This window comes from Ranitomeya imitator, chromosome 5, assembly GCF_032444005.1.
Source record: "Ranitomeya imitator isolate aRanImi1 chromosome 5, aRanImi1.pri, whole genome shotgun sequence".
NCBI classification, from domain to species: domain Eukaryota; kingdom Metazoa; phylum Chordata; class Amphibia; order Anura; family Dendrobatidae; genus Ranitomeya; species Ranitomeya imitator.
Genome location: NC_091286.1, coordinates 187828934 through 187854663, shown reverse-complemented (window position 1 = coordinate 187854663; position 25730 = coordinate 187828934). Strand labels below are relative to the sequence as shown.

The window sequence follows — 25730 nt, the reverse complement described above, 5'->3', positions numbered from 1 at the left end:
CACTGAATTAGGTTCATCGTACAGTAATCTGAGCGCCAGAAAAAACGCATCAATATTACATAATGCATGATCTCCTGGCGCAAGGGAAAATGCCCAGTCTTGAGGGTCGCTACGTAATAAAGAAATAATGATCTTAACTTGTTGAACTGGGTCACCAGAGGAGCGAGGTTTCAACGCCAGAAACAGTTTGCAATTATTTTTGAAACTCAGAAATTTAGCTCTATCTCCAGAAAACAAATCAGGAATAGGAATTCTTGGTTCTAACATAGAATTCTGAGCCACAAAGTCTTGAATATTTTGTACTCTTGCAGTGAGATGATCCACACATGAAGACAGACCTTTAATGTCCATCACTACACCTGTGTCCTGAACCACCCAAATGTCTAGGGGAAAAAAAAGGCAAAACACAGTGCAAAGAAAAAAAAATGGTCTCAGAACTTCTTTTTTCCCTCTATTGAGAAGCATAGTACTTTGGGCCTCCAGTACTGTTATGAATAGGTAATTCAGAACCACAATAGACCTTGAAGTTCAGAGCACACAAGGTGACCTGACAATAACCAAAAAACATAGGACGAGCTCTGAGACGTGGAAACTCTGCTGACCGCAATCCCTAATCCTATCACACCACACTAGAGGTAGCCGTGGATTGCGCCTAACGCTCCCTATGCAACTCGGCACAGCCTGAGAAACTAGCTAGCCCTGAAGATAGGAAAATAAGCCTACCTTGCCTCAGAGAAATTCCCCAAAGGAAAAGGCAGCCCCCCACATATAATGACTGTGAGTAAAGATGAAAATACAAACACAGAGATGAAACAGATTTAGCAAAGTGAGGCCCTACTTACTGAATAGACCGAGGATAGGAAAGATAACTTTGCGGTCAACACAAAAACCTACAAACAACCACGCAGAGGGGCAAAAAGACCCTCCGCACCGACTAACGGTACGGAGGTGCTCCCTCTGCGTCTCAGAGCTTCCAGCAAGCAAGAAAAAACAAAATAGCAAGCTGGACAGAAAATATAGCAAACAAAAGTAACACCAGCAGAACTTAGCTTAAGCTGGGCAGACAGGCCACAGGAACGATCCAGGAGGAAGCAAGACCAATACTAGAACATTGACTGGAGGCCTGAGGAAGGAAACTCAGAAGCCGCAGTACCACTCACATCCACCAACGGAAGCCCATAGACAGAATCAGCCGAAGTACCACTTGTGACCACAGGAGGGAGCTCGACCACAGAACTCACAACAGGCGGAGCTATGAGCAGAGAAGGGGAAGGCAGAGCCAAGAGCGGAGACGCTGGAGGCGGAGCCAAGAGCAGAGATGCTGGAGGCGGAGCCAAGAGCGGAGACGCTGGAGGCGGAGCCAAGAGCAGAGACGCTGGAGGCGGAGCCAAGAGCGGAGATGCTGGAGGCGGAGCCAAGAGCAGAGACGCTGGAGGCGGAGCCAAGAGCGGAGACGCTGGAGGCGGAGCCAAGAGCGGAGACGCTGGAGGCGGAGCCAAGAGCGGAGATGCTGGAGGCGGAGCCAAAAGTGGAGACGCAGCCAAGAGCGGGGACGCTGGAGGCGAAGCCAAGAGCTGGGACGCTGGAGGCGGAGCCAAGAGCGGAGACGCTGGAGGCGGAGCCAAGAGCGAAGACGCTGGAGGCGGAGCCAAGAGCGAAGACGCTGGAGGCGGAGCCAAGAGCAAAGATGCTGGAGGCGGAGCCAATAGCTAAAGACGTAGAACCGCAAGGAGCGGTGCCAGGTGGAACCGCAAGCAGCGGAGCCGTAGAGCAAAGCCACAGAGAGCGGAGCAAGGTCAGAGAGCAGAGCTGAGAGAAAAGCTGAGAGACACAGAGCCACAGGTTGTGGTAGAACTGAGCAGAGAGAAGCAGAGCCACAGACAGTGGCGAACAGAGCAGAAAGATAAGGCAGAGGTACACACAGCTGAGTGGGAAATGACTAATGACAAAGGAGCAGGGATGGACAAAGGAGCAGGGATGGACATAGACCAGAGTACAGACAGGAACGGACACGAGTACACAAACAGAACACAGATGAAGGCCTGCAATAGTGCAGCCCTCAGAGACAGGAAACACATGACCTGGCAGCTCAGTAGCAAATGCTAACTAAGGGGAATAGTTTGCTCAGGCATCCTCATGGCAAGGAACCAGCAGCAGACAGATCTCACAGCATGGCACTGGGTGAGTGAGTAGATGTAACAGGCAGGTGGGGAATGGAAGGCCATGCAGTGATGCCGGCAGGGTTGTTACACCCAAGCCTGGGTGGTTAGCGGCGTCCGTTTGTGCGGCACCACACGCACTCTCGTGCCTTTATTTACTATTTCGATAGTTTCCTTACACACCCAGTTGCGGTGTTGTGCCAGCAGTGGTCTAATCGGACTTCAATCCTAGTTGGGGTTGTGTTCGCTGACTTATTGCTCGCGCTCTATGTGCGGTACCGCGGTCCTGTGACGCAACAGGATCGCTTCCTTCACGCAGGGTGAAGTTAACCCTTTGTATGTATACTTATAGTACCGCCATATAGTCCGTCTTACTTAGCAGCAGGTACTTTCCTGCACGGTGGATCCCGGGTTGCGAACGCACCAATTCCATCTAATAAACTATATATTTGGTGCGTTCCGCCAACCCTAACAGATGGCACACACAGGACTGGCACAAAAGCACAAAGGCCAATATTAATCTCCCACTATTTATTTTTTTTAATGGAGAATTTAAAAACCAAAAACAGACAATAGGCTTTCTGTGGCCCACAATTTGAGAGAGATGGCACACACGACTGGCACAGAAGCACAAAGGCCAATATTAATCTCCCACTTTTTATTTTTTTCAGGGAGAATTTAAAAACCAAAATAAATTAAAAAAAAATAGGCTTTCTGTGGCCCACAATTTGAGAGAGACGGCACACACGACTGGCACATAAGCACAAAGGCCAATATTAATCTCCCACTATTTATTTTTTTTAAGGGAGAATTTAAAAACCAAAATAACCAAAAACAGACACTAGGCTTTCTGTGGCCCACTATTTGAGAGAGATGGCACACACAGGACTGGCACAGAAGCACAAAGGCCAATATTAATCTCCCACTATTTATTTTTTTAAGGGAGAATTTAAAAACCAAAAAATAGACACTAAGCTTTCTGTGGCCCACTATTTGAGAGAGATGGCACACACAGGACTGGCACAGAAGCACAAAGGCCAATATTAATCTCACACTATTTATTTTTTTTAAGGGAGAATTTAAAAACCAAAAAATAGACACTAAGCTTTCTGTGGCCCACTATTTGAGAGAGATGGCATACACAGGACTGGCACAGAAGCACAAAGGCCAATATTAATCTCCCACTATTTTTTTTTTTTAAGGGAGAATTTAAAAACCAAAATAACCATAAACAGACACTAGGCTTTCTGTGGCCCACTATTTGAGAGAGATGGCACACACAGGACTGGCACAGAAGCACAAAGGCCAATATTAATCTCCCATTATTTTTTTTTTTTAAGGGAGAATTTAAAAACAAACAAACAAAAAAAAAAGCTTTCTGTGGCCCACAATTTGAGAGAGATGGCACACACAGGACTGGCACAGAAGCACAAAGGCCAATATTAATCTCCCACTATTTATTTTTTTCAGGGAGAATTTAAAAACCAAGATAAATAAAAAAAAATAGGCTTTCTGTGGCCCACTATTTGAGAGAGATGGCACACACAGGACTGGCACAGAAGCACAAAGGCCAATATTAATCTCCCACTATTTATTTTTTTTTAAGGGAGAATTTAAAAACCAAAATTTAAAAAAAAAAATAGGCTTTCTGTGGCCCACAATTTGAGAGAGATGGCACACACGACTGGCACAGAAGCACAAAGGCCAATATTAATCTCCCACTATTTATTTTTTTAAGGGAGAATTTATAAACCAAAATAACCAAAAACAGACACTAGGCTTTCTGTGGCCCACAATTTGAGAGAGATGGCACACACAGGACTGGCACAGAAGCACAAAGGCCAATATTAATCTCCCACTATTTTTTTTTTCAGGGAGAATTTAAAAACCAAAATAAATAAAAAAAAAAATAGGCTTTCTGTGGCCCACAATTTGAGAGAGATGGCACACACGACTGGCACAGAAGCACAAAGGCCAATATTAATCTCCCACTATTTATTTTTTTTTAAGGGAGAATTTAAAAACCAAAATAACCAAAAACAGACACTAGGCTTTCTGTGGCCCACTATTTGAGAGAGATGGCACACACAGGACTGGCACAGAAGCACAAAGGCCAATATTAATCTCCCACTATTTATTTTTTTTTCAGGGAGAATTTAAAAACCAAAATAACTAAAAAAAAAAAAATAGGCTTTCTGTGCCCCAAAATTGGAGAGAGATGACACACACAGGACTGGCACTCTAGCAGATATGCCAATCTTATTCTCCCACTACTTTTTTGGGTTAGGGAGAATTGCCAAGAAATCAGGGCCAGTATTACACACTAGGCTTTCTGTGCCCCAAAATTGGAGAGAGATGGCACACACAGGACTGGCACTCTAGCAGAAATGCCAATCTTAATCTCCCACTACTTTTTTGGGTTAGGGAGAATTGCCAAGAAATCAGGGCCAGTATTACACACTAGGCTTTCTGTGCCCCAAAATTGGAGAGAGATGGCACACACAGGACTGGCACTCTAGCAGAAATGCCAATCTTAATCTCCCACTACTTTTTTGGGTTAGGGAGAATTGCCAAGAAATCAGGGCCAGTATTACACACTAGGCTTTCTGTGCCCCAAAATTGGAGAGAGATGGCACACACAGGACTGGCACGCTAGCAGAAATGCCAATCTTAATCTCCCACTATTTTTTTTAGGGAGAATTTAAAAAAAAAAAAAAAGGATTATAGACACTAGGCTTTCTGTGCCCCACAATTGGAGAGAGATGGCACACACGACTGGCACTCAAGCACAAATGCCAAGATTAATCTCCCACTATTTATTTTTTTTCAGGGAGAATTTAAAAAAAAAAAACAGGGACTGTCCTACAATTACTATCTCCCTGCAGTAATCTCAGCCAGGTATAGCAGGCAGCAATAACAAGGAGTGGACTGCTGCACAAATTACATCAAAAGTGTGGACAAACAAACAAGATAGCTGTGCAGAAAGGAAGGAACAACAGGATTTGTGCTTTGAAAAAAGCAGTTGGTTTGCACAGCGGTGTACACACAGCAATGCAGCTATCAGGGAGCCTTCTAGGGCAGCCCAATGAGCTACAGCGCTGAGAAAAAAAATGTAGCTTCCACTGTCCCTGCTAACAAAAAGTGGTGTTGGACAGTGGAAATCGCTACAGCACAAGCGGTTTGGGGGTTAATGGACCCTGCCTAATGCTATCCCTGCTTCTGACGAAGCGGCGGCAACCTCTCCCTATGCTCAGATCAGCAGCAGTAAGATGGCGGTCGGCGGGAACGCCCCTTTATAGCCCCTGTGACGCCGCAGACAGCAAGCCAATCACTGCAATGCCCTTCTGTAAGATGGTGGGGACCAGGACCTATGTCATCACGCTGCCCACACTCTGCGTCCACCTTCATTGGCTGAGAAATGGCGCTTTTAGCGTCATTGAAACGCGACTTTGGCGTGAAAGTCGCGTACCGCATGGCCGACCCCACACAGGGATCGGGTCGGGTTTCATGAAACCCAACTGTGCCAAAAGTTGGCACAAAAGTGCCAAAATGAACGATCCGTTTTGCTCAACCCTAGTCCTCACAACTGTCGTATCCGTTCTTTCTCTTCTCTCCGTCCCCCAGTATGATATGGCTAGGACGCACCCGTATGACAGGTAGGCCTGGAGTTATTCTGGGACCCTAGAGATGCTCCTCTCCCACGATTGCCTCCTATGTCTTCTTAGGTGATCTAAGGTAGACAGCAAACCTGTAATTAACTGTCCTGCCGCTGTTGAAGTAATGCGTAGAGTCTGTTACTTCCTCGGTGCTCCGGTCACCGGCTATGCGCCTCAGTAGGATGTTGCCGCGGTCTTAGGGGCATGACTCCTTCTGGTTCTATCTCCTTCGTACTCTGATCCCGTTTCTCACTGCTCCACAATATACTTTGCTTCGTGTCCTTTCTTAAGATGTCACCGCAAGGTAGTGCAGGCGCGGCTCTGTAACAATCGGTCCTTTCTGCTAGGCCCCTGTCAGGAACCCACCTCTGACAGGTCCTCCCTGGAGCTCTCCCAGGTTACTTTCTGTTCTAACTTCCTATTCGACCCCTAGTTTTACCAGTGTGAGGCGTGGCCTAATACATAGTGCCTTTTGCTCCCCCTAGTGGCCGGAGTGTGAAGTGTTATGTGTGCTTGTGATACCTGGTCAGGTGAACTCCTTTAGTGCAATCAGACATAACATCACTTCCCTTAGTGGCAGAGCGACATTGCTGCAACGACCAGGACTCTGGGGCGCTGCCTAAACATATCAAGAATCAAATATGTACATATTTTTATTAAACTATAAAAAAGTAAAAAAGCAGATAACAAAGGCCGGCATCACACTAGAGCGTTATACGGACGTATGATAGGCACAAAAACTACGCATTGCACACGGACCAATGATTCTCTATGGGGCAGCTTCAATCTGGCGTATATTTCGCAGCCGTATTTTACAGCCATAGAAAATCACAGCATGCTTCGTTTGTCAGCGTACTGCGCAAAAAATCTGCCAATGCAAGTCTGTGGGTGTGCAAAAAATACGAATTACACATGGGCCAGCAGTGTGACTTGCGAAAAATACGCCAGACATCTCCAGGTGACAGGAAATGTACCAAGCCCTTAATCAGAAAGCTTAGACATGCTACTTAGCTGAAAAAGCCAGACAGACATCCCGGAAGTCTGGTGCACGCCTCCACAGAGTTGCAAGCAGCATGGCCAACATAATCAATGTTGATATGCTCCTGGTCCTGGTCCAAGAAAGGCCTGAAATTTGGGACCAACGTAATTCTAACTATGCTAACCGTGCAAGGAAGGAGGATGCTTGGAGGAGCATCTGTGGGATCCTTTTCCCAGATTATGAGCAGCGGCCACGTGAGGGACAGAGGCAAATAAATAAGTACACTCATGTTTCTCAAATAATATTGTAAACTGCAGTAAGAACAATATTTTTACACTATTCTTATTTATATTATTGTGCATTTTTTAAATGTATATTGCACCATTTATTTAATGGTGCTGGACATGACAAAGGGGTTATGTACAGCGTTTATAGATGTCGCTTACAGTAAGCAAATTTACAATGACAGACTGGTATAGAGGGGAGAGGACCCTGTCCTTGTGTACTTACATTCTATACATATATACACACTGCTCCAGCACGGCTGTGCCTGCGTGATACACTGCGCCACCAATGATCCTTGGGCAAAAGTGTCAGGATAACGTTCTCTGGCAACCTCAGACTCACACTGGACTGCCTGCCATACTGGACCCATTGCGCTCTATGAAATATTACGTAACAAGTGACACTACTTACCTGGTGATTCCTCATTCAAAGGCGACTATATGATAAAGGCCGTTGTCCGGCCGAAACGTCTAGCCATCACTACACCTATCACCGTTAATAAAATACCCATTTGAAGCATTCTCCTTCAATTGTGTGCAGTGATTCTATACTGGACTCATTCTTACTTACATTCTATGGTGTTACCCTTGTATGGTACTGTGGTATTTGTGTGTTAAATGGGATTAGTGAAGATATTTATAAAGAAATGCAGCTTACTAGGGAATATTATAGCTTACTAGGGAATATTACAATCTGGGAAATCACTGACACCTTGTGGTACCACTTTGCACAATGTATAAACATTATTTTCTTCTTTGTCATTACAGTGGAAGATGTTATGAGACATTGGCGCAGCATTCGGGACCAGTACCGGAGAGAAAGGCAGGAGCGGTCCAGAAGTGGGTCATCTGCTCCGCCAAAACGCAAATACATTTATTTTGACCGGCTGTCCTTTCTGGATCCCAGTATGGATCTCAGACCGTAAGTACAAACCTCACACCACATTATACATAAGTTTAGAATGCTCATAGATGATTTATCAAATTAAATTTAACAATTTTCATAACAGAACACAATCCAACCTCACTGAAAGGGAGACAACAGGGTCCGAATCGGAGCCATTTATTGATCCTGTAGGGGAAGGAGAAGAGGTGGCTGGCTTATCTACAGCTGCTACCATTTTCATCTCTCCGGATCCATCTTCGGCTGCCCCTCATGTTCAACAGCCACCTGGGACAGATGATGCAGCCACACCCACAGATGCACCAGCTTCAGGGATGGCTGAAGATCCTGGCCACAGCAGCAGCCCCACTGTTCCGCTGAAGGCCTCCCCACAGCCTGCTGTGACCTCACGCCGTGGCCACAGAAGGAGAGAGCTAATGGAAACCGGAAGGAATGTGGACACTGGTGTCTTAAATTGTTTGGCCAGGGCTGCTCAGGATGATGGTGAGGAGGCATTTTCTCGAAGCCTGGCCCAGCATCTCCGTACCATACCCCGTGAGGTGAGGCTACGTGTGAGAGGATGCTTTCAAATCCTTCTTGATGCATGCACCCCCCAAATAGCCCTTATGATTTGTTTCAGTACATTGAGAGGTGGCAGCTGTCAACATGTAATATCCTGCGTATGCCAACAAATCATCCAGTGCATGCTCAAGAGAGATTTGAAGCACCTCCTCCACGTATGCCTACACCTCAACCCTTTACCCAACATAACCCACCAATGCTTGCACCTCAACCCTTCAACCCTTTACCCAACATAACCCACCAATGCCTACACCGTACCAAATGGCACCCTTCCAGCAACCTTACCAATATGGCCTCTTGTCTAGACCCAGTATTGGAGGCTGGTCCCAACCTGAGTTTGGACGACATGGACATATTGGTGAGGGTTATGATTCCCGTGAGGTGTACTATAGTCATGATGCCCATAGTATCCACCCTTATGGCCAGTACTCATCTGGGCAATCTGAGCATGGGCAGATTTTGGAGCAGGACCAACAGAGAAGTCACCAACAGGGTGAAGGACAATTGGCCCAACAAAGGCCACAAGAGCAGCAACCCAAACAGCCGCCATTACCTCCACCAACGTATCAGAATCTGTAAAAATAATTTTCTTGTTGATAATTTTGTGTTATCTGGCAAAATTATTTAATCTGCTCTGATAGCAATGTGGTTTGTTTTATTTTTTATAGTTTGGCCAAGCTAAAATGGATGCACCCACATTCTTCTTCTCCTCCTTCGGGGATCAACTATCACGGGGTATGGGTGGCCAAAGCGGCATGACAAGACCCAATTAAATAACACCCGCTTAGTTGGTGTGAAATGCAGGAGGTCACACATGTTGCCCAAGTACCACCAAAACACCTACACAAGCACAGCAACAAAATGGCCATATGGGAGGGTTCCACCTGTTGGAGAGGCCTTTAAATAGGATTTTGCTGATGATTTACATTAATTTCAGGCCTCAAAACCGTTAAATGTCCATTTTGTAAGGCGGCGTGAAAAAAACGCATTACGGATGCCATACGGATTACGTACAGAGGTTTACAAGCGCAAAATACGCAGCCACACCTTGACTACGGATTACATACGGATCACTATTTTGGGATCATTTCTGCATATTACGCCTGTAAAAAAACGGACCGTATTTTCATACGCCAAGTGTGACCCTGGCCTAATAGTGATACATGATTTCACTTTGAAGGTTCAGACCTTGAGGAAAGTGAAGGCAAAAATTAAATATCCAGAAAACCTCACTGGTCAGTAGGCATCTCCTCTTGTCTCCGCTACGAGCTAGTCTATTAACCTTTTCAAGATTGAAAACTTGACAAAGTTGACGCTGCAGATCCGCAAAGTGATTTACATTACAATGTAAATCAATGGGAAAAAAAAGATGATGTGCTAATGGTGCGGAAAATTCCGCATGGAAAACACAGAGGATCAAAAGTAGGAGCATGTCACTTCTTTTGTGCGGATCTGCAGTGTTTCTGCATGCTTCCATTATAGCTCGCCGCTGCCCAACACTGACTTCAATGGCAGAAGCAGGAAAAGCAGCAGTAACTCTTTGTACAGAGTGAGACTGAGCAAGACGCTGGGACCGATGTCTCTGCTGAGCAGACTCCACTGCGGCTGGAGAAGAATGGGAGACCACAGCGGAGATGGCTCGAGATTCCCCTTGTGCAGAAGCGGGAACTCGACACCTAACAGTAAGTATCCATGTGACATCTGCATAGTGAGATTTTCTCGCCAGCTTGCAAAATGGACATATTATGGTTCCATGGGATATATCTAATATATAAAGCTGAATGTGTGTGTATGTATGTACAGTTACGTCCATATATATATTTGGACAGAGACAACATTTTTCTAATTTGGGTTATAGACATTAGCACAGTGAATTTTAAACAAAACAATTCAGAAGCAGTTGAAGTTGAGACTTTCAGCTTTCATTTGAGGGTATCCACATTAAAATTGGATGAAGGGTTTCCCTAAACCGCTACACCGATGTGCTCATAACAGGAAGTTGCTGTGCAGGTGTGAGGGGAGGAGAGGAGTGAGGGGAAAATGAGAGGCGTGAGCTGAAAGTGAAGAAGTGTGAGTGGAAAATGAGAGGGGTGAGGGGAAAATAGTCGAGTGGTCCGAAAATGACAGGTGTGAGGTCAAAATGAGAAGTGTGAGGGGGAAAATGAGAGATGTGAGAGGGAAAATGAGCGGCGTGATGGGAAAATGAGAGAAGTGAGGTGCTGCTGCAGTATGAGGCTGTGTATAATTTGTTATAACCACAGTTAGTTACTATGCCCCGGCAATGTCGGGCCCTTCAGCTAATATATATATATCTATATATATAATTGTCTAAGGGTTTTTCCGTCTGTCTGTCTTTCTGTCTGTCTGTCTGTCTGTCCTGGAAATCCCGCATCTCTGACCAATCAGAGACCGGCACAGCATCGACGTAGAAATCCCGCGTCTCTGATTGGTCGAGGCCGCCAGGCCTCGACCAATCAGCAACGGGCACAGCGATGATGATGTCATAATGGTTGCCATGGCGACGATGATGTCATAAAGGTTGCCTCGACCAGTCAGCGACGGGCACAGTCTGCCGCGAATTCTGGAATCATCATTGTCCATATACTACAGGGACATGCATATTCAAGAATACCCGATGCGTTAGAATCGGGCCACAATCTAGTATATATATATCTCAGTGAGACACATACCCCTCTGTGTTCATCATCTCATTAAATACATTTACATTTGACCAGCTTAATTTTCCTGAAATTGCCTGCGCCCCCGACAACCAATATGCGAAAATTTCACACTGGCCAACTAGTTGATTTATACTTTTAAAAGCTTTTTTTTATTTTTGGCATGCTTCAATAGTCTCCATGGGAGATTAGAAGCTGCCATTGTCCAGTCGGCTCTGCTACATACAGTTGATGATCATATCACCTGTATGTAGCAGAATTGCTCACTTGCTATGAGCGCTGACCAGGTGAATGTTTAGTAAATGCACTCAATACTTGGTCGGGGCTCCTTTTGCATCAATTACTGCCTCAATGTGGCGTGGCATGAAGGCGGTCAGCTTGTGGCTCTGCTGAGGTGTTATGGAAGCTCAGGTTGCTTTAATAGTAGCCTTCAGCTCGTCTGCATTGTTGGGTCTGGTGTCTCTCATCTTCCTCTAGACAATACCCCATAGAATTGGTTTGTTGGCCAACCAAGCACATTGATGCTGTTATTTTTAGTCCAGGTATTGGTAATTTTGGCAGTGTGGACAGGTGCCAAGTGCTCCTGGAGAATGAAATTTCCATCTCCAAAAAGTTTGTCGGCAGAGGGGAGCATGAAGTGCTCTAAAATTTCCTGGTAGACAGCTGCGATGACTTTGGTCTTGATAAAACACAGTGGATCTACACCAGCAGATGACATGGCTTCCCAAACCATCACTGATTGTGGAAACTTCACACTAGACCTCAAGCGGCTTGGATTGTGGCCTCTCCACTCTTCCTCTAGACCCTAGGACCTTGATTTCCATATGAAATGCAAAATTTACTTTCATCTGAAAACAACACTTTGGACCACTGAGCAACAGTCCAGGTCTTTTTCTCCTTATCTCAGGTAAGACGCTTCTGGCGTTGTCTATTGGTCATGAGTGTCTTGACACAAGGAATATGAAACTTGTAGCCCATGTTCTGGATACGTCTGTGTATGGTGGCTCTTGAAGCAATGACTCCAGCAGCAGTCCACTCCTTGTGAATCTCTTCCAAATTTTTGAATAGCCATTTCTTAACAATCCTGAAAGCTGCAATTATCCCGATTGCTTGTGAACCTTTTTCTACCACACTTTTTCATTCCATTCATCTTTCCATTATTATGCTTGGATACAGCAGTCTGTGCACAGCCAGCTTCTTTAGCAATTACCTTTTGTGTCTTACCCTACTTGTGGAGTGTGTTAATGGCTGCCTTCTGTCAAGTCAGCAGTCTTCCCCATCATTGTGGAGTCTACTGAAACAGACTAAGGGACCTTTTTAAATGCTTATGAGGCATTTGCATGTGGATTTTGTTAATTATTCTAATTTACTGAGATAATGAATTTTGGTTTTCATTGGCTGTAAGCCATAATACTCAACATTAACAGAAATAAACACTTGAAATAGATCACCCTATTTGTAATGTCTCTATATCATTATTATTTATTTATATAGCACCATTGATTCCATGGTGCTGTACATGAGAAGGGGTTACATACAAGTAAACTAACAATTACAGACTGATACAGAGGGTAGAGGACCCTGCCCTTGCGGGCTTACATTCTACAGGATGGTGGGGAAGGACACAATAGGTTGAGGGTTGCAGCAGCTCAGGTGTTGGTGAGGCGGTAGCTCCGGTAGTGGTGAGGAGGCAGCGGGGTCAGTGTAGGCTGTAGGCTTTCCTGAAGAGATGGGTTTTCAGGTTCCATCTGAAGGATCCGAATGTGGTTGATAGTCGGACGTGTTGGGGCACAGAATTCCAGAGGACGGGGGATATTCGGGAGAAGTCTTGGAGGCGGTTGGGTGAGGAGCGAATAAGTGTGGAAGAGAGAAGGAGGTCTTGGGAGGACTGGAGATTACGTGAGGGAACATATTGGGAGATTAGTTCAGAGATGTATGGAGGAGACAGGTTATGGATGGCTTTGTAGGTCAGTATTAGTAATTTGAACTGGATACGCTGAGGGAATGGGAGCCATTGAAGAGATCTGCAGAGGGGATAAGCGGAGGAGTAGCAAGGAGAGAGATGAATTAGTCGGGCAGCAGAGTTAAGGATGGACTGGAGAGGTGCAAGGGTGTTATATAATATAGGTATATAATATAGGTATAGGTATATGAGCTTCACTTTTTGTATTGAAGAACTGAAATAAATTCACTTTTTGATGAGATTCTAATTTAGTGAGAAGCACTTGTACCTATCCTGTTTTTTCCCTTTCTGTTACCATTTGTTTTTCAGATTAATGTGTTTTGTTTTTGATTTGCTCACCTGGGTATTTAAGGTTGTTAACTATTCACCAGAATAAACTTTGACAAAGATCATTAGACTACATTCTAAAAGTGTTGCATTTCATTCATTTGCCTTGGATATAATTTTTAACATTTACGTAGAATAAAGAAAATATAATTTACCTGGGGCTGGTATACATTCCCCATGTTATTTCAATAACACTTCTACTGATCTGACATTGATCATCTATTGTAAAGATAGGTCGACAATATTGAAGTCCAGTTAAACTCTTTAAAGAGATGTGATGAACATTAATCTAAGCAATATAAAGGAATATTAATTTCTTACCAAATTAGGTAATGCAATCATCATGAATGTATTTCTTGGCCATATATGCAAATAGTTTGGTTCCATGGCAAACTAGAAAGCAAAAATACAGAGAAAGTAATGAAAAAAATCCAAAATAATAAAGTTGGAAAAAAAAATCCCATTGAATTAAGACAGTCTGTGACCTTGAATCTAATGGCCACAGCAGATAGTTGTTCAATTTACAAACACAAGACGGAGAGCAGCAACATATTAACAATATTATAACAAAATGTTTATGCTTTACTTATGAGAAAATAGGCGTGAGCCAGTTCTGTGCCAAAACATAATTTCTTGTTGCCACCACCTGCCGTGCTACAGCGCACAAAGTAAGGTATTAATATCCCACATTAATATCCTTATCCTTGCAAGACCTATGCCTACTTGTAATATTGGAATAGAACCAGTACCATATGAACTAAAGGAATGAACTGATTTGAGAATAGTAGGGCCATGGACAGAGAAATTGCCTACTGATATAGAGGGGGATAACTCCTTAAATACACTAAATCCTACAAAAGAGGCATGAAGTCAAAAATCCACCAATGGTATTTAAAAATATACTTTATTAATAAATTCAATATAGTCATAAGGGAAATATAAAATCAGAGATGAAGACTAAGTTACGTGGTGCAAATAGAGGGAACAATGGGTAAGAAGGATATGCAATTTACTATGCCCATCCTTACTGACTCTTCCCTTACTTAATGTGTGCAGACCCAGTTTCATTTTTTGCTGTACTTGAGTCTTCATCTCTGCTGTTATATTTGCTTATAATTATTTGGTATTTCTTAATAAGGCATACAGTATTTATATAGTTCAAGTAATGAAAACAACTAAAGTAGAAAACTGAACATATAGATCTGTCTAAAAAACAAGAAAAGTCACAACTCTCACAAGTTGAAGCAAAAAGCGCAAATGGAACTGGTCACACGCCGAAAGATAAACTTCAGAAATAACGTAGCATCTTGCGCAGAATAAGGACTTAGCTGAAGAAATTCAGATTCCACAATCAAATGAGTCCCCTTCCAAGGTATTACTGGATCCTCAAAAAGGGTTATACATGGCTCAAAAAAATAAGAGGAACACATCCTAGATATCACTGAATTAAATATTTCAGTTGCAAATCTTTATTCATTACATAGTGGAATGTGTTGAGAACAATAAAACATAAAAATGATCAATGTAAATCAAAATCAATATCCTATGGAGGTCTGGATTTGGAATGATACTCAAAATGTAAGTGGAAAATCAAATTATTGGCTGATCCAACTTTAGTGGAAATGGATCAAGACAATAAAATGGTGCTCAGTAGTGTGTTTGACCTCCACGTGCCTGTATGACCTCCTTACATCACATGCGCATGCTACTGATGAGGTGGCGGATGTTCTCCTGAGGGATCTCCTCTCAGACCTAGATTAAAGCATCAGTCAACTCCTGAACAGTCTGTGGTGCAACATGGCATTGGTGGACAAGACATGATGTCCTAGATGTGCTTGATTGGATTCAGGTTGGGGAATGGGCAAGTCAGTCCATAACATCAGTGCCTTCATCATGCAGAAACTGCTGACAGACTTCAGCCACATGAGGCCTGGCATTGTCATGCATTGGAACGAACCCAGGGCCCACTGCACCTGTATATGGTATCACAATGGGTCTGAGGATTAGAGATGAGCGGTGTTCGAGCGGTAGCCCGCCTGTGAAGCTAGCTACACCGCCTGTGTATCTAAATTTTTACTGCATCTAACCCAGTAAATCCTTTTGGGCCTAGTACCACAGTTTGGCAACTCAGTTCTGCTCTGTTTTCATCCATCGCTTTTTGTGCCAACAACTACAGATACAGAGTTGCCAATTACAGATCCAATGCAGAAAGGCATTGGAAATTAAAGTGATCACACAGAGAAAGGCAGAGAAGCTCCTCCCAGGGTTTCCGACGAAACCATATTGGTATTATGTTCCAAAAATCCACAAATCGGTCACACACACCCCTGGCAGACCCATCGTGTCTGGGATAGAACCCCTATCCCAGTACATTGATTGGCTTCTGCGTCCGCTATTAAAGGATATCCCGTCTTACATCAAGGATGCTAAATCTTTTCTAGGTCATGTCCAGGAATTCACGTGGCAGCCGGGGTTCTCCTTGGCATCCATTGACGTGGTCAGTTTATACACCAATATTCCACAGCTGTTGGGGGTACATGCTATCAGACGTATTTTGGAAACCACGCATAAAAAACGGGATTTCATAGATTTGATCTGTGAGGGTCTCGGTTTTATACTAACACACAATGCCTTTACGTTCATGGACACTTGGTACATGCAGACCACCGGGACTGCTATGGGGACCCCGGCTGCATGTACAGTATGTTTGCCAATCTATTCTTGGCAGTGTTCGATGAAGACTACATTTATTCAGCCAGTTTCAAATTCGAGCTGTTTTGGGCGGTGTTCGAGTCGTTCGTCGAACTCGAACAATTTGCTTAAAATTCGGCTGTTCGAGTTTCTGTTCGATAACTGTTTGTTCACCAAAAGCCTAACTTGATTTGCACATTAAAACTGTTTATCATTGTTAATAGACTGTTTCAGTGTACAGTGGGCAGGGGGGGTGGCGGGGGATAGATCTGTGCTGAAATATTGCCGATCTCCATTTTTTTTTCTTTCCCGCATCTACAGTGGGGCAGTGCAGTCTCTCAGCCTATCAGCAGTGCACACACACAGCAATGTGCATGTGATGCACACAAGCAAGGGCATGTATCATTGGCTGTGTATGTCACATGTCCAGGCCCTATAAGAACCAGCCATTTTCCCCGTCGCCACCATTTCCTCACTGCTGCAGCTTAGTGTTAGATGGCACCGCTGCTGCTGTGGGTGCTGTACAGTCAAAGAGTCTTTTTTTGCAAGCAAATTTTCTGAGAGATAGGTTTAGGGAGTCGGGAGTCGGGACTAGTTGTAATATCAGCCCTTTTCAGGGTAGGTTACAGCAGTTCATAGCACTTTTTGCCAGGCAGGTCTGTGCCAGTGCTGTGCAAGTGTTTGTCACAGCATTTGGTGTAATCTAGCTCAGCCAATCCTTTTGGGCTAGTAGCATTGTCTGGTAGTCATCTAAGTAGCCTGCCTGGGAAGCTAGCTACACCGCCTGTGTATCTAAATTTTTACTGCATCTAACCCAGGAAATCGTTTTGGGCTTAGGAGCAGTGTCTGCATGTCAGCAGATTAGCCCGCCTGTGAAGCCAGCTACACCGCCTCTGTATCTAAATTTTTACTGCATCTAACCCAGTAAATCTTTTTGGGCTTAAGAGCAGTGTCTGCACGCCAGCAGAGTAGCCCACCTGTGAAGCTAACTATACCACCTGTGTATCTAAATTTTTACTGCATCTAACCCAGTAAATCTTTTTGGGCTTAGTAGCAGTGTCTGCACGTCAGCGGAGTAGCCCACCTGTGAAGCTAGCTACACCGCCTGTGTATCTAAATTTTTACTGCATCTAACCCAGTAAATAGTTTTGGGCCTAGGAGCAGTGTCTGCACGTCAGCAGAGTAACCCGCCTGTGAAGCTAACTACACCACCTGTATCTAAATTTTTACTGCATCTAACCCAGTAAATCTTTTTGGGCTTAGTAGCATTGTCTGCACGTCAGCAGAGTAGCCCGCCTGTGAAGCTAGCTACACTGCCTGTGTATCTAAATTTTTACTGCATCTAACCCAGTAAATCCTTTTGGGCCTAGTACCACAGTTTGGCAACTCAGTTCTGCTCTGTTTTCATCCATCGCTTTTTGTGCCAACAACTACAGATACAGAGTTGCCAATTACAGATCCAATGCAGAAAGGCATTGGAAATTAAAGTGATCACACAGAGAAAGGCAGAGAAGCTCCTCCCAGGGTTTCCGACGAAACCATATTGGTATTATGTTCCAAAAATCCACAAATCGGTCACACACACCCCTGGCAGACCCATCGTGTCTGGGATAGAACCCCTATCCCAGTACATTGATTGGCTTCTGCGTCCGCTATTAAAGGATATCCCGTCTTACATCAAGGATGCTAAATCTTTTCTAGGTCATGTCCAGGAATTCACGTGGCAGCCGGGGTTCTCCTTGGCATCCATTGACGTGGTCAGTTTATACACCAATATTCCACAGCTGTTGGGGGTACATGCTATCAGACGTATTTTGGAAACCACGCATAAAAAACGGGATTTCATAGATTTGATCTGTGAGGGTCTCGGTTTTATACTAACACACAATGCCTTTACGTTCATGGACACTTGGTACATGCAGACCACCGGGACTGCTATGGGGACCCCGGCTGCATGTACAGTATGTTTGCCAATCTATTCTTGGCAGTGTTCGAAGAAGACTACATTTATTCAGCCAGTAACATCTTTTTGAATCACATTAAACTCTACCTGAGATACGTGGATGACAAATTTCTGGTGTGGGACAGCACAGATTAAGAGTTCGCACCTTAACAACACCAATACTATGGGTATGTCTTTTACTTCCAATTTTAGGGGTTCCAGTTTAGAATTCTTGGATGTGTTGGTAGAGATTCAGGAGGGGGAGGTTTGCACGTCTATCCACCGAAAACCTACCGCCATTAATTCGGTATTACATTTTAATAGCTTCCACCCGGGTCACACCAAGAGGTCGTTACCTTATAGTCAACTGTTAAGGACACGAAGGGTTAATAATACACAAAAAGGCTTCGAACAACAGTTGAAAGAACTATGTCCTAGGCTCCACAGTAGGGGCTACTCTGATGCTTTGCTACAAACCACCTTGGAGCGTGTAAATAATTATTCCCAGGATCGCAGGGGGAAGGTAAATAACACGTCAGAACAGCGGTTTACATTCTGTTTCCAGTATGGTCCGATGGATCAGGAGATAAGATCCACCATTAGGAAACATTGGCATGTGCTAGAAAGAGATAAGGATTTAGCAGGTAGGATAGCCGTGGGACCGCTTATTTCTAATAGACACAGCACACGTATTAGGGACGTCTTAGTTCGCAACCGCATCACAAAGCAAAAAACTACCTGGTTAGAGCAAGCAGCACTTAAGGGTAATTATCGTTGCGGATATTGTCAGTACTGCCAATATCATGTCCCCGGGCGAACGTTGAGTATCGGTCCAGTAACACATACCGTACAGCAATTCATCTCTTGTAAAACTGAATACGTGGTATATGTGTTTTTTTGTCCGTGTAAAAGATTTTATATCAGAAAAACTATACGCAAAGTATACATACGGTTCAGGGAACATTTCACGTCTGTCCTTTCAGGTAAAGGAGCACCTAGGTTGATTAGCTATGTCAGAGAGGCATATGAGGGAAACCCAGAGGTCCTGTCATTTGCGGGTATTGAGAAGGTGGTATTACCGGCACAGGGAGGGGATTTACATAAACTATTATTAAAGCAGGAGGCCAGGTGGATTATGCGGACACAAGCCACAGGTCTCAATGACAGAATTGACATGTCTATTTTTCTATGAACCCCATAACCCAGCCAGCACCTTTCACCTTTATTATTATTATCATTTACACCCTACATGTCAGGTGGTTTCCTATGTGCCATGCTATCGGGCCCATTATGCGGCGAATGCATTTATTGATTTATAATTTACCGTTCACTTCTTTTTCTACATATATTTGGCAGTATAAATGAATTCTGATATTAGGACTATATGAGTAAAATAAGGATCCTATGCTTTATCCGGCTGGTGTTGCTGGTTTGTTTTTAATTGTTTTTAATGTCATGCATGTTGCACTTCTCTTTGTCTGATTGGTGCGTGGCGCAGGAGGAGTCTGTACTCACTTACCTATTTCTCCCAGCGTCACTTCCCTTAGACATGGACCCATAGAAGCGCTACTCACAGCGCGAAACGGCCGTCGTCGATCCCTGCACACTCCCGTTATTATTGCACACCCCCGAGCCGTGAAGATGTCTTCTCACATGCTTGAATAAAGGACTATCTAACTCCAGGATCGGTGAGTGCTGTCGCATTTTCTTTGTGATTCACAGAGTTGCCAATTAGTTAAGCACCAAAATGGCAAAATGTCTGCTGCTGGTGGAAAGGGGAATAGGCGTGTTGGAAAGGGAAAAAAAGGTTGTATCCGTGGGTAGGTGGTAAAGAAACAGTACCATCTGCAGAAGAAAGACCATCTTCATTGGACAAACAATCAGTAGATTTGGCTTCCAGTACCATCTCTATGCTGACGACACCCAACTATACACTTCTTCTCCTGATCTCACGCCTGCCTTATTAGAAAACACCAGTGATTGTCTTACCGCTGTCTCTAGCATCATGTCCTCCCTCTATCTGAAACTAAACCTGTCAAAAACTGAACTCCTCGTGTTTTCTCCCTCTACTAACCTACCTTTGCCTGACATTGCCATCTCCGTTTGCGGTTCCACCATTACTCCAAAGCAACATGCCCGCTGCCTTGGGGTCATCCTTGATTCTGACCTTTCATTCACCCCCCACATCCGATCACTGGCTCGCTCTTCTTACCTGCATCTCAAAAACATTTCTAGAATTCGCCCTTTTCTTACTTTCGACTCTGCAAAAACTCTTACTGTTTCACTTATTCATTCTCGTCTGGACTATTGTAACTCTCTACTAATCGGCCTCCCTCTTACCAAACTCTCCCCGCTCCAATCTGTCCTGAATGCTGCTGCCAGGATCATATTCCTCACCAACCGTTACACCGATGCCTCTACCTTGTGCCAGTCATTACACTGGTTACCCATCCACTCAAGAATCCAGTACAAAACTACTACCCTCATCCACAAAGCACTCCATGGCTCAGCACCACCCTACATCTCCTCTCTGGTCTCAGTCTACCACCCTACCCGTGCCCTCCGCTCCGCTGATGACCTCAGGTTAGCATCCTCAATAATCAGAACCTCCCACTCCCGTCTCCAAGACTTTACACGTGCTGCGCCGATTCTTTGGAATGCACTACCTAGGATAATACGATTAATCCCCAATCCCCACAGTTTTAAGCGTGCCCTAAAAACTCATTTGTTCAGACTGGCCTACCGCCTCAATGCATTAACCTAACGATCCCTGTGTGGCCTATATTAAAAAAAAAAAAAATAATAATTAACTGGTTCATGCAGCTTTACATGAACACCCAAGCCTTACACTATGGCCGGTCCGAATAACTATAGCAATTGTTACCATCCACCTCTCGTGTCTCCCCTTTTCCTCATAGTTTGTAAGCTTACGAGCAGGGCCCTCACTCCTCTTGGTATCTGTTTTGAACTGTATTTCTGTTATGCTGTAATGTCTATTGTATGTACAAGTCCCCTCTATAATTTGTAAAGCGCTGCGGAATATGTTGGCGCTATATAAATAAAAATTATTATTATTATATTATTATCTTCCAGCCAAAGTAAGATGTCTACTTCTTTTCGTGGACAATCTGATATGATCCCTTTCTTACGAGCATCGCTAAAAATTCCAGATGAGGCACAAAAACAGCAGGTGCATGAATGGATTGCAAGTAGTGTTGAGCATTCCGATACAGCGAATATCGGCCAATACTCGATATTTGCAGTATCGGAATTCCGATACCGAGTTCTGATATTTTTGCAGTATCGGATATCAGAATCGGAAGTTCCCATAGTGCAATGATGCACTATAAGGGAGTGTGGGTGGTACATGGGCGGTGTGTGGGTGGAGACTGCGTGTGTGTGTGTGCGGGCGGTGTCTGTGCGTGACCGTGGGGCTCTGTGCGTGTGTGCAGAGGCTCTGTGCTTGTATGCCGGGGCTCTGTGCGTGTGTGCCGGGGCTCTGTGGGTGTGCTGTGGCTCTGTGCGCGCTGCAGGGCTCTGTGCAGGCTGCGGGGCTCTGTGCGGGCTGCCATGGCTCTGCGGGCTGCCGTGGCTCTGTGCGGGCGTGCCAGGGCTCTCTGCGTGTGTGCAGGCATCGGACGATGCCTGCTACACTGACAGTGATTGACACATTAGCCAATGATGGGATAGTAGTAGTCCCATCATCCGGCTAATGTGTTGAATGAAAAAAAAAATACTCCATACATACTCCATACATACTCAATACATACATACTCCATACATACTACATACATACATACTCCATACATACATACGTACTCCATACATACATACATACATACTCCATACATACATACATACATACTCCATACATACATACATACATACTCCATACATACATACATACATACATACTCCATACATACATACATACTCCATACATACATACATACATACTCCATACATACATATTCCATACATACATACGACATACATACATACTCCATACATACATACATACTCCATACATACATACTCCATACATACATACTCCATACATACTACATACTACATACAGTACATTCATACATTACATACATATAGACATACAGTACATTAAACATAGATTACATACTCACTATTACTTGTCATTTTGATCCCTGAAGCCAGTGTCAACCTGTAAAAAACATGAAAAAAACAAACAACCAATATACTCCCTGCCTGCAGAAATCCACGAGTGTCCCACGACGATCTCCCGTGGACAGCAGCAGCATCAGAAGATACGACCGCTCTCCAGAGGCCCCAGAAACACAATGACAGGAGGAAGGTATTCCTCCGACGCTGTAAAAAAATAGTGAGAAATTTTCTCACGCAGCAATTGCCATAAAGTAAGACTTTGAACTATAGTAACCTCAGTGATGCACTGCAGGAGCCATTGTCTCCTGTCAGTGTGTCACTGAGGGTCCTATAGAGCAGTGACATCACCTGATGTCACTGTTCTATAGGGGAGATCGTCGTGGGACACTCGTTATTAATTGGACTACGGCAGACAGGTAGTATACAGTTTATTATTTTACGCTTTTTGCAGGCGCTGAAGTATGGTAAGTATGCTTAAATGAAGAATATTAAAAAAAAAATTTCCTAATGTGTGCGTGTTTTATTAACCCTTTCTTAGTATTGGATTAATAATGGATAGGCATCTTATTGATGCCTCTCCGTTATTAACCCGGCTTAATGTCACCTTACAATAGCAAGGTGACATTAACCCCTTATTACCCTATATCCCACCACTACACGGGAGTGGGAAGAGAGGGGCCAAGTGCCGAAATTGGCGCACCTTACAGATGCGTCATTTCTGGGGCGGCTGCAGACTGGTATTTGTAGCCGGGGGGGCAATATCCATGGCCCCTCTCTAGGCTATGAATATCAGCCCGCAGCTGTCTGCGTAGCCTTTCTGGCTATAAAATATATGGGGACCCCACGTCATTTTTTGGGGGCTTCCCCTATTTTAATAGCCAGTAAAGGCTACGCAGAGAGCTGCGGGCAAATATTCATAGCAGGCTACAAATATTGGCCCCCCGGCCATCGGCTGTCCCCCTCTGGCGCAGAAAACACCAGAAGGGGATGCCGTTTTTTTCCATTTTTTTTATAAATTAAACGCTCATTAAGGCCTCTTTCACTCTTGTGTCGGTACAGGTCCTTCGCTATGCGTCGGGCCGACGTACCGACGCATGTTGTGAAATTTGTGCACGATATGGGCAGCGGATGCAGTTTTTCCAACGCATCCGGTGCCCATTCTGAAGTCCGGGGAGGAGGGGGCGGAGTTTCTGCAGCGCATGCGCGGTAGAAAATGGCGGACACGTCGGACAAAAAGGTTCACTTGAATGTTTTTTCGTGCCGACGGTCTGCCAAAACACGAATGTTGCACAACAGATGCGACATGTCGCGATCCGTCACTAATACAAGTTTATGGTTAAAAAACGAATCTTGCAAGCAATTTGCAGGATCCGTTTTTTCCACCGTGTTAGGGCTAGCGGAACGCACCGAGTAATAGGTAGGTAGCTACAAGGTGCGTTCACAGCCCGGGATCCACCGTGCAGAGACATCTGCTGCTAAGTAACGGCGGATGGACTCTGAACTGGTAGCGAACTCTGTTGCCTCACAGAGTCGCGCTGTACACAGAACTAATACCCTAACTAGGCTAATTGCCCCCACTGACACTAGCTGCCTGCCTGAGTGTACAGTCCCAATGTTAACAGCTTCACACCACATAAGAACTGAGTGGTATAGTATCCACTGGCATAAGCCAAAACACATTTGATACTAGCACATGGCCGTGCGGCCATGCGAGCCTTAAGTAGTTGCAGCACGTACAGGGCCTTCAAAGAAGGACCGATGGAGTTGCTGCAGTACCTGAGCATGTGACCCTAAATCTCCACTGAGAGATCTTGCCCTGGGCATGCTCAGAGTGCAAAGCAGGACTTAGTCCTAGCACCTACAAGGACCTTCCAAGAAGGACCAATGGAAGTTGCTGCAGTACCTGAGCATGTGACCCTAGATCTCCACTGAGAGATCTTGCCCTGGGCATGCTCAGTGTGTGCAAAGCAGGACTTAGTCTCAGAAAAGTCTGCTTGCTGCAGATCAGTGCAGGGTACAATAGCAGACCCTGGAGAGGCAGTAGTAACCCTCTGCACAGTATCAGTCCCAGTGAGACGCTGGGAGCGACGTCTCCGCTGAGCAGGCTGCACTGCGGCCAATGCAGAATGGGAGACCACAGCAGACACGGATCGAGATTCCCCCTGTGCAGCAGAGGAAACTCGACTCCTAACACACTGGATCTGTTTTTTTTTTTCCGCCAGATCCGTTTTTTTCCTCCAGATCCGTTTTTTTCCGCCGGATCTGTTTTTTCTGCCGGATCCGTTTTTTTTCGCCAGATCTTTTTTTCTCATAGAGTTGTATTAGCGCCGTATTGCGCCTGATCGCCACACGTTTCATCCGTTTTTTACAGGATCCGTCAAAAAAGCTGTTTCCGCCGGACGAAAACACATACAGAGGAACGGTTTTTCTGTTCGGCGTAACAACGCACAGCGACAGATCCAGCAAAAAACGGATGAAACTGAGATGTGAAATGATTAATCCAGCCTCAGAATCCGTTTTTTCATGCATGTTTCCATTCAGATCATGCACATCAAAAACTACACAAAAAACTGCACCAAAAAGTGCATCATAAACCGCACCAAAAACAAGCATCAAAACCTGCACCAAAAACTGCATTAAAAACAGCATCAAAAACCAGCATCAAAACCTGCACCAAAAACTACATGTTGTGTTTTGGACGACTGTCGGCATGAAAAAAAACGTTCAAGTGAACATTTTTTTCTCCGTCGCGTCCGCCATTTTCTACCACGCATGTGCGGCAGAAACTCCGCCCCCTCCTCCCTGGACTTCAGAATGGGCAGCGGATGTATTAAAAAACTGAATCCGCTGCCCACGTCGTGCACAAATTTCACAACGTGCGTCAGTACGTCGGCCCGACCCATAGCAACGGACCCGTACCGATGCAAGTGTGAAAGAGACCTTAATGAGCGTTGAATTTTTTTAAAAAAGGAAAAAAATGGCGCCAGAGGGGGAAAGCCGACGGCCGGGGGCCAATATTTGTAGCCTGCTATGAATATCAGCCCGCAGCTGTCTGCGTAGCCTTTACTGGCTATTAAAATAGGGGGACCCCCTGAAAAAATGACGTGGGGTCCCCATATATTTTAACCCCTTTACCCCCAAGGGTGGTTTGCACGTTAATGACCAGGCCAATTTTTACAATTCTGAACACTGTCACTTTATGAGGTTATAACTCTGGAACGCATCAACGGATCCCAGTGATTCTGACAATGTTTTCTCGTGACATATCGTACTTCATGAAATTGGTAAAATTTCTATGATATTACCTGCGTTTATTTGTGCAAAAAAATGGAAATTTGGCAAAAATTTTGAAAATTTCACAATTTTCCAACTTTGAATTTTTATGCAATTAAATCAGAGATATGCCACACAAAATACTTAATAAGTAACATTTCCCACATGTCTACTTT

General features: G+C 44.5%; 1 protein-coding gene across 2 annotated transcripts in view; it reads right to left on the bottom strand.

Annotated features, from left to right (window-relative positions):
- KMO (kynurenine 3-monooxygenase) overlaps positions 1-25730 on the bottom strand; it is an 850240-nt gene that overhangs the window by 380262 nt on the left and 444248 nt on the right. For both annotated transcript variants that reach the window (XM_069767942.1, XM_069767941.1), the window contains exon 8: positions 13833-13904. In XM_069767942.1, coding sequence (XP_069624043.1) covers positions 13833-13904 — 72 coding nt within the window. The remainder of the gene's footprint in view (positions 1-13832; positions 13905-25730) is intronic.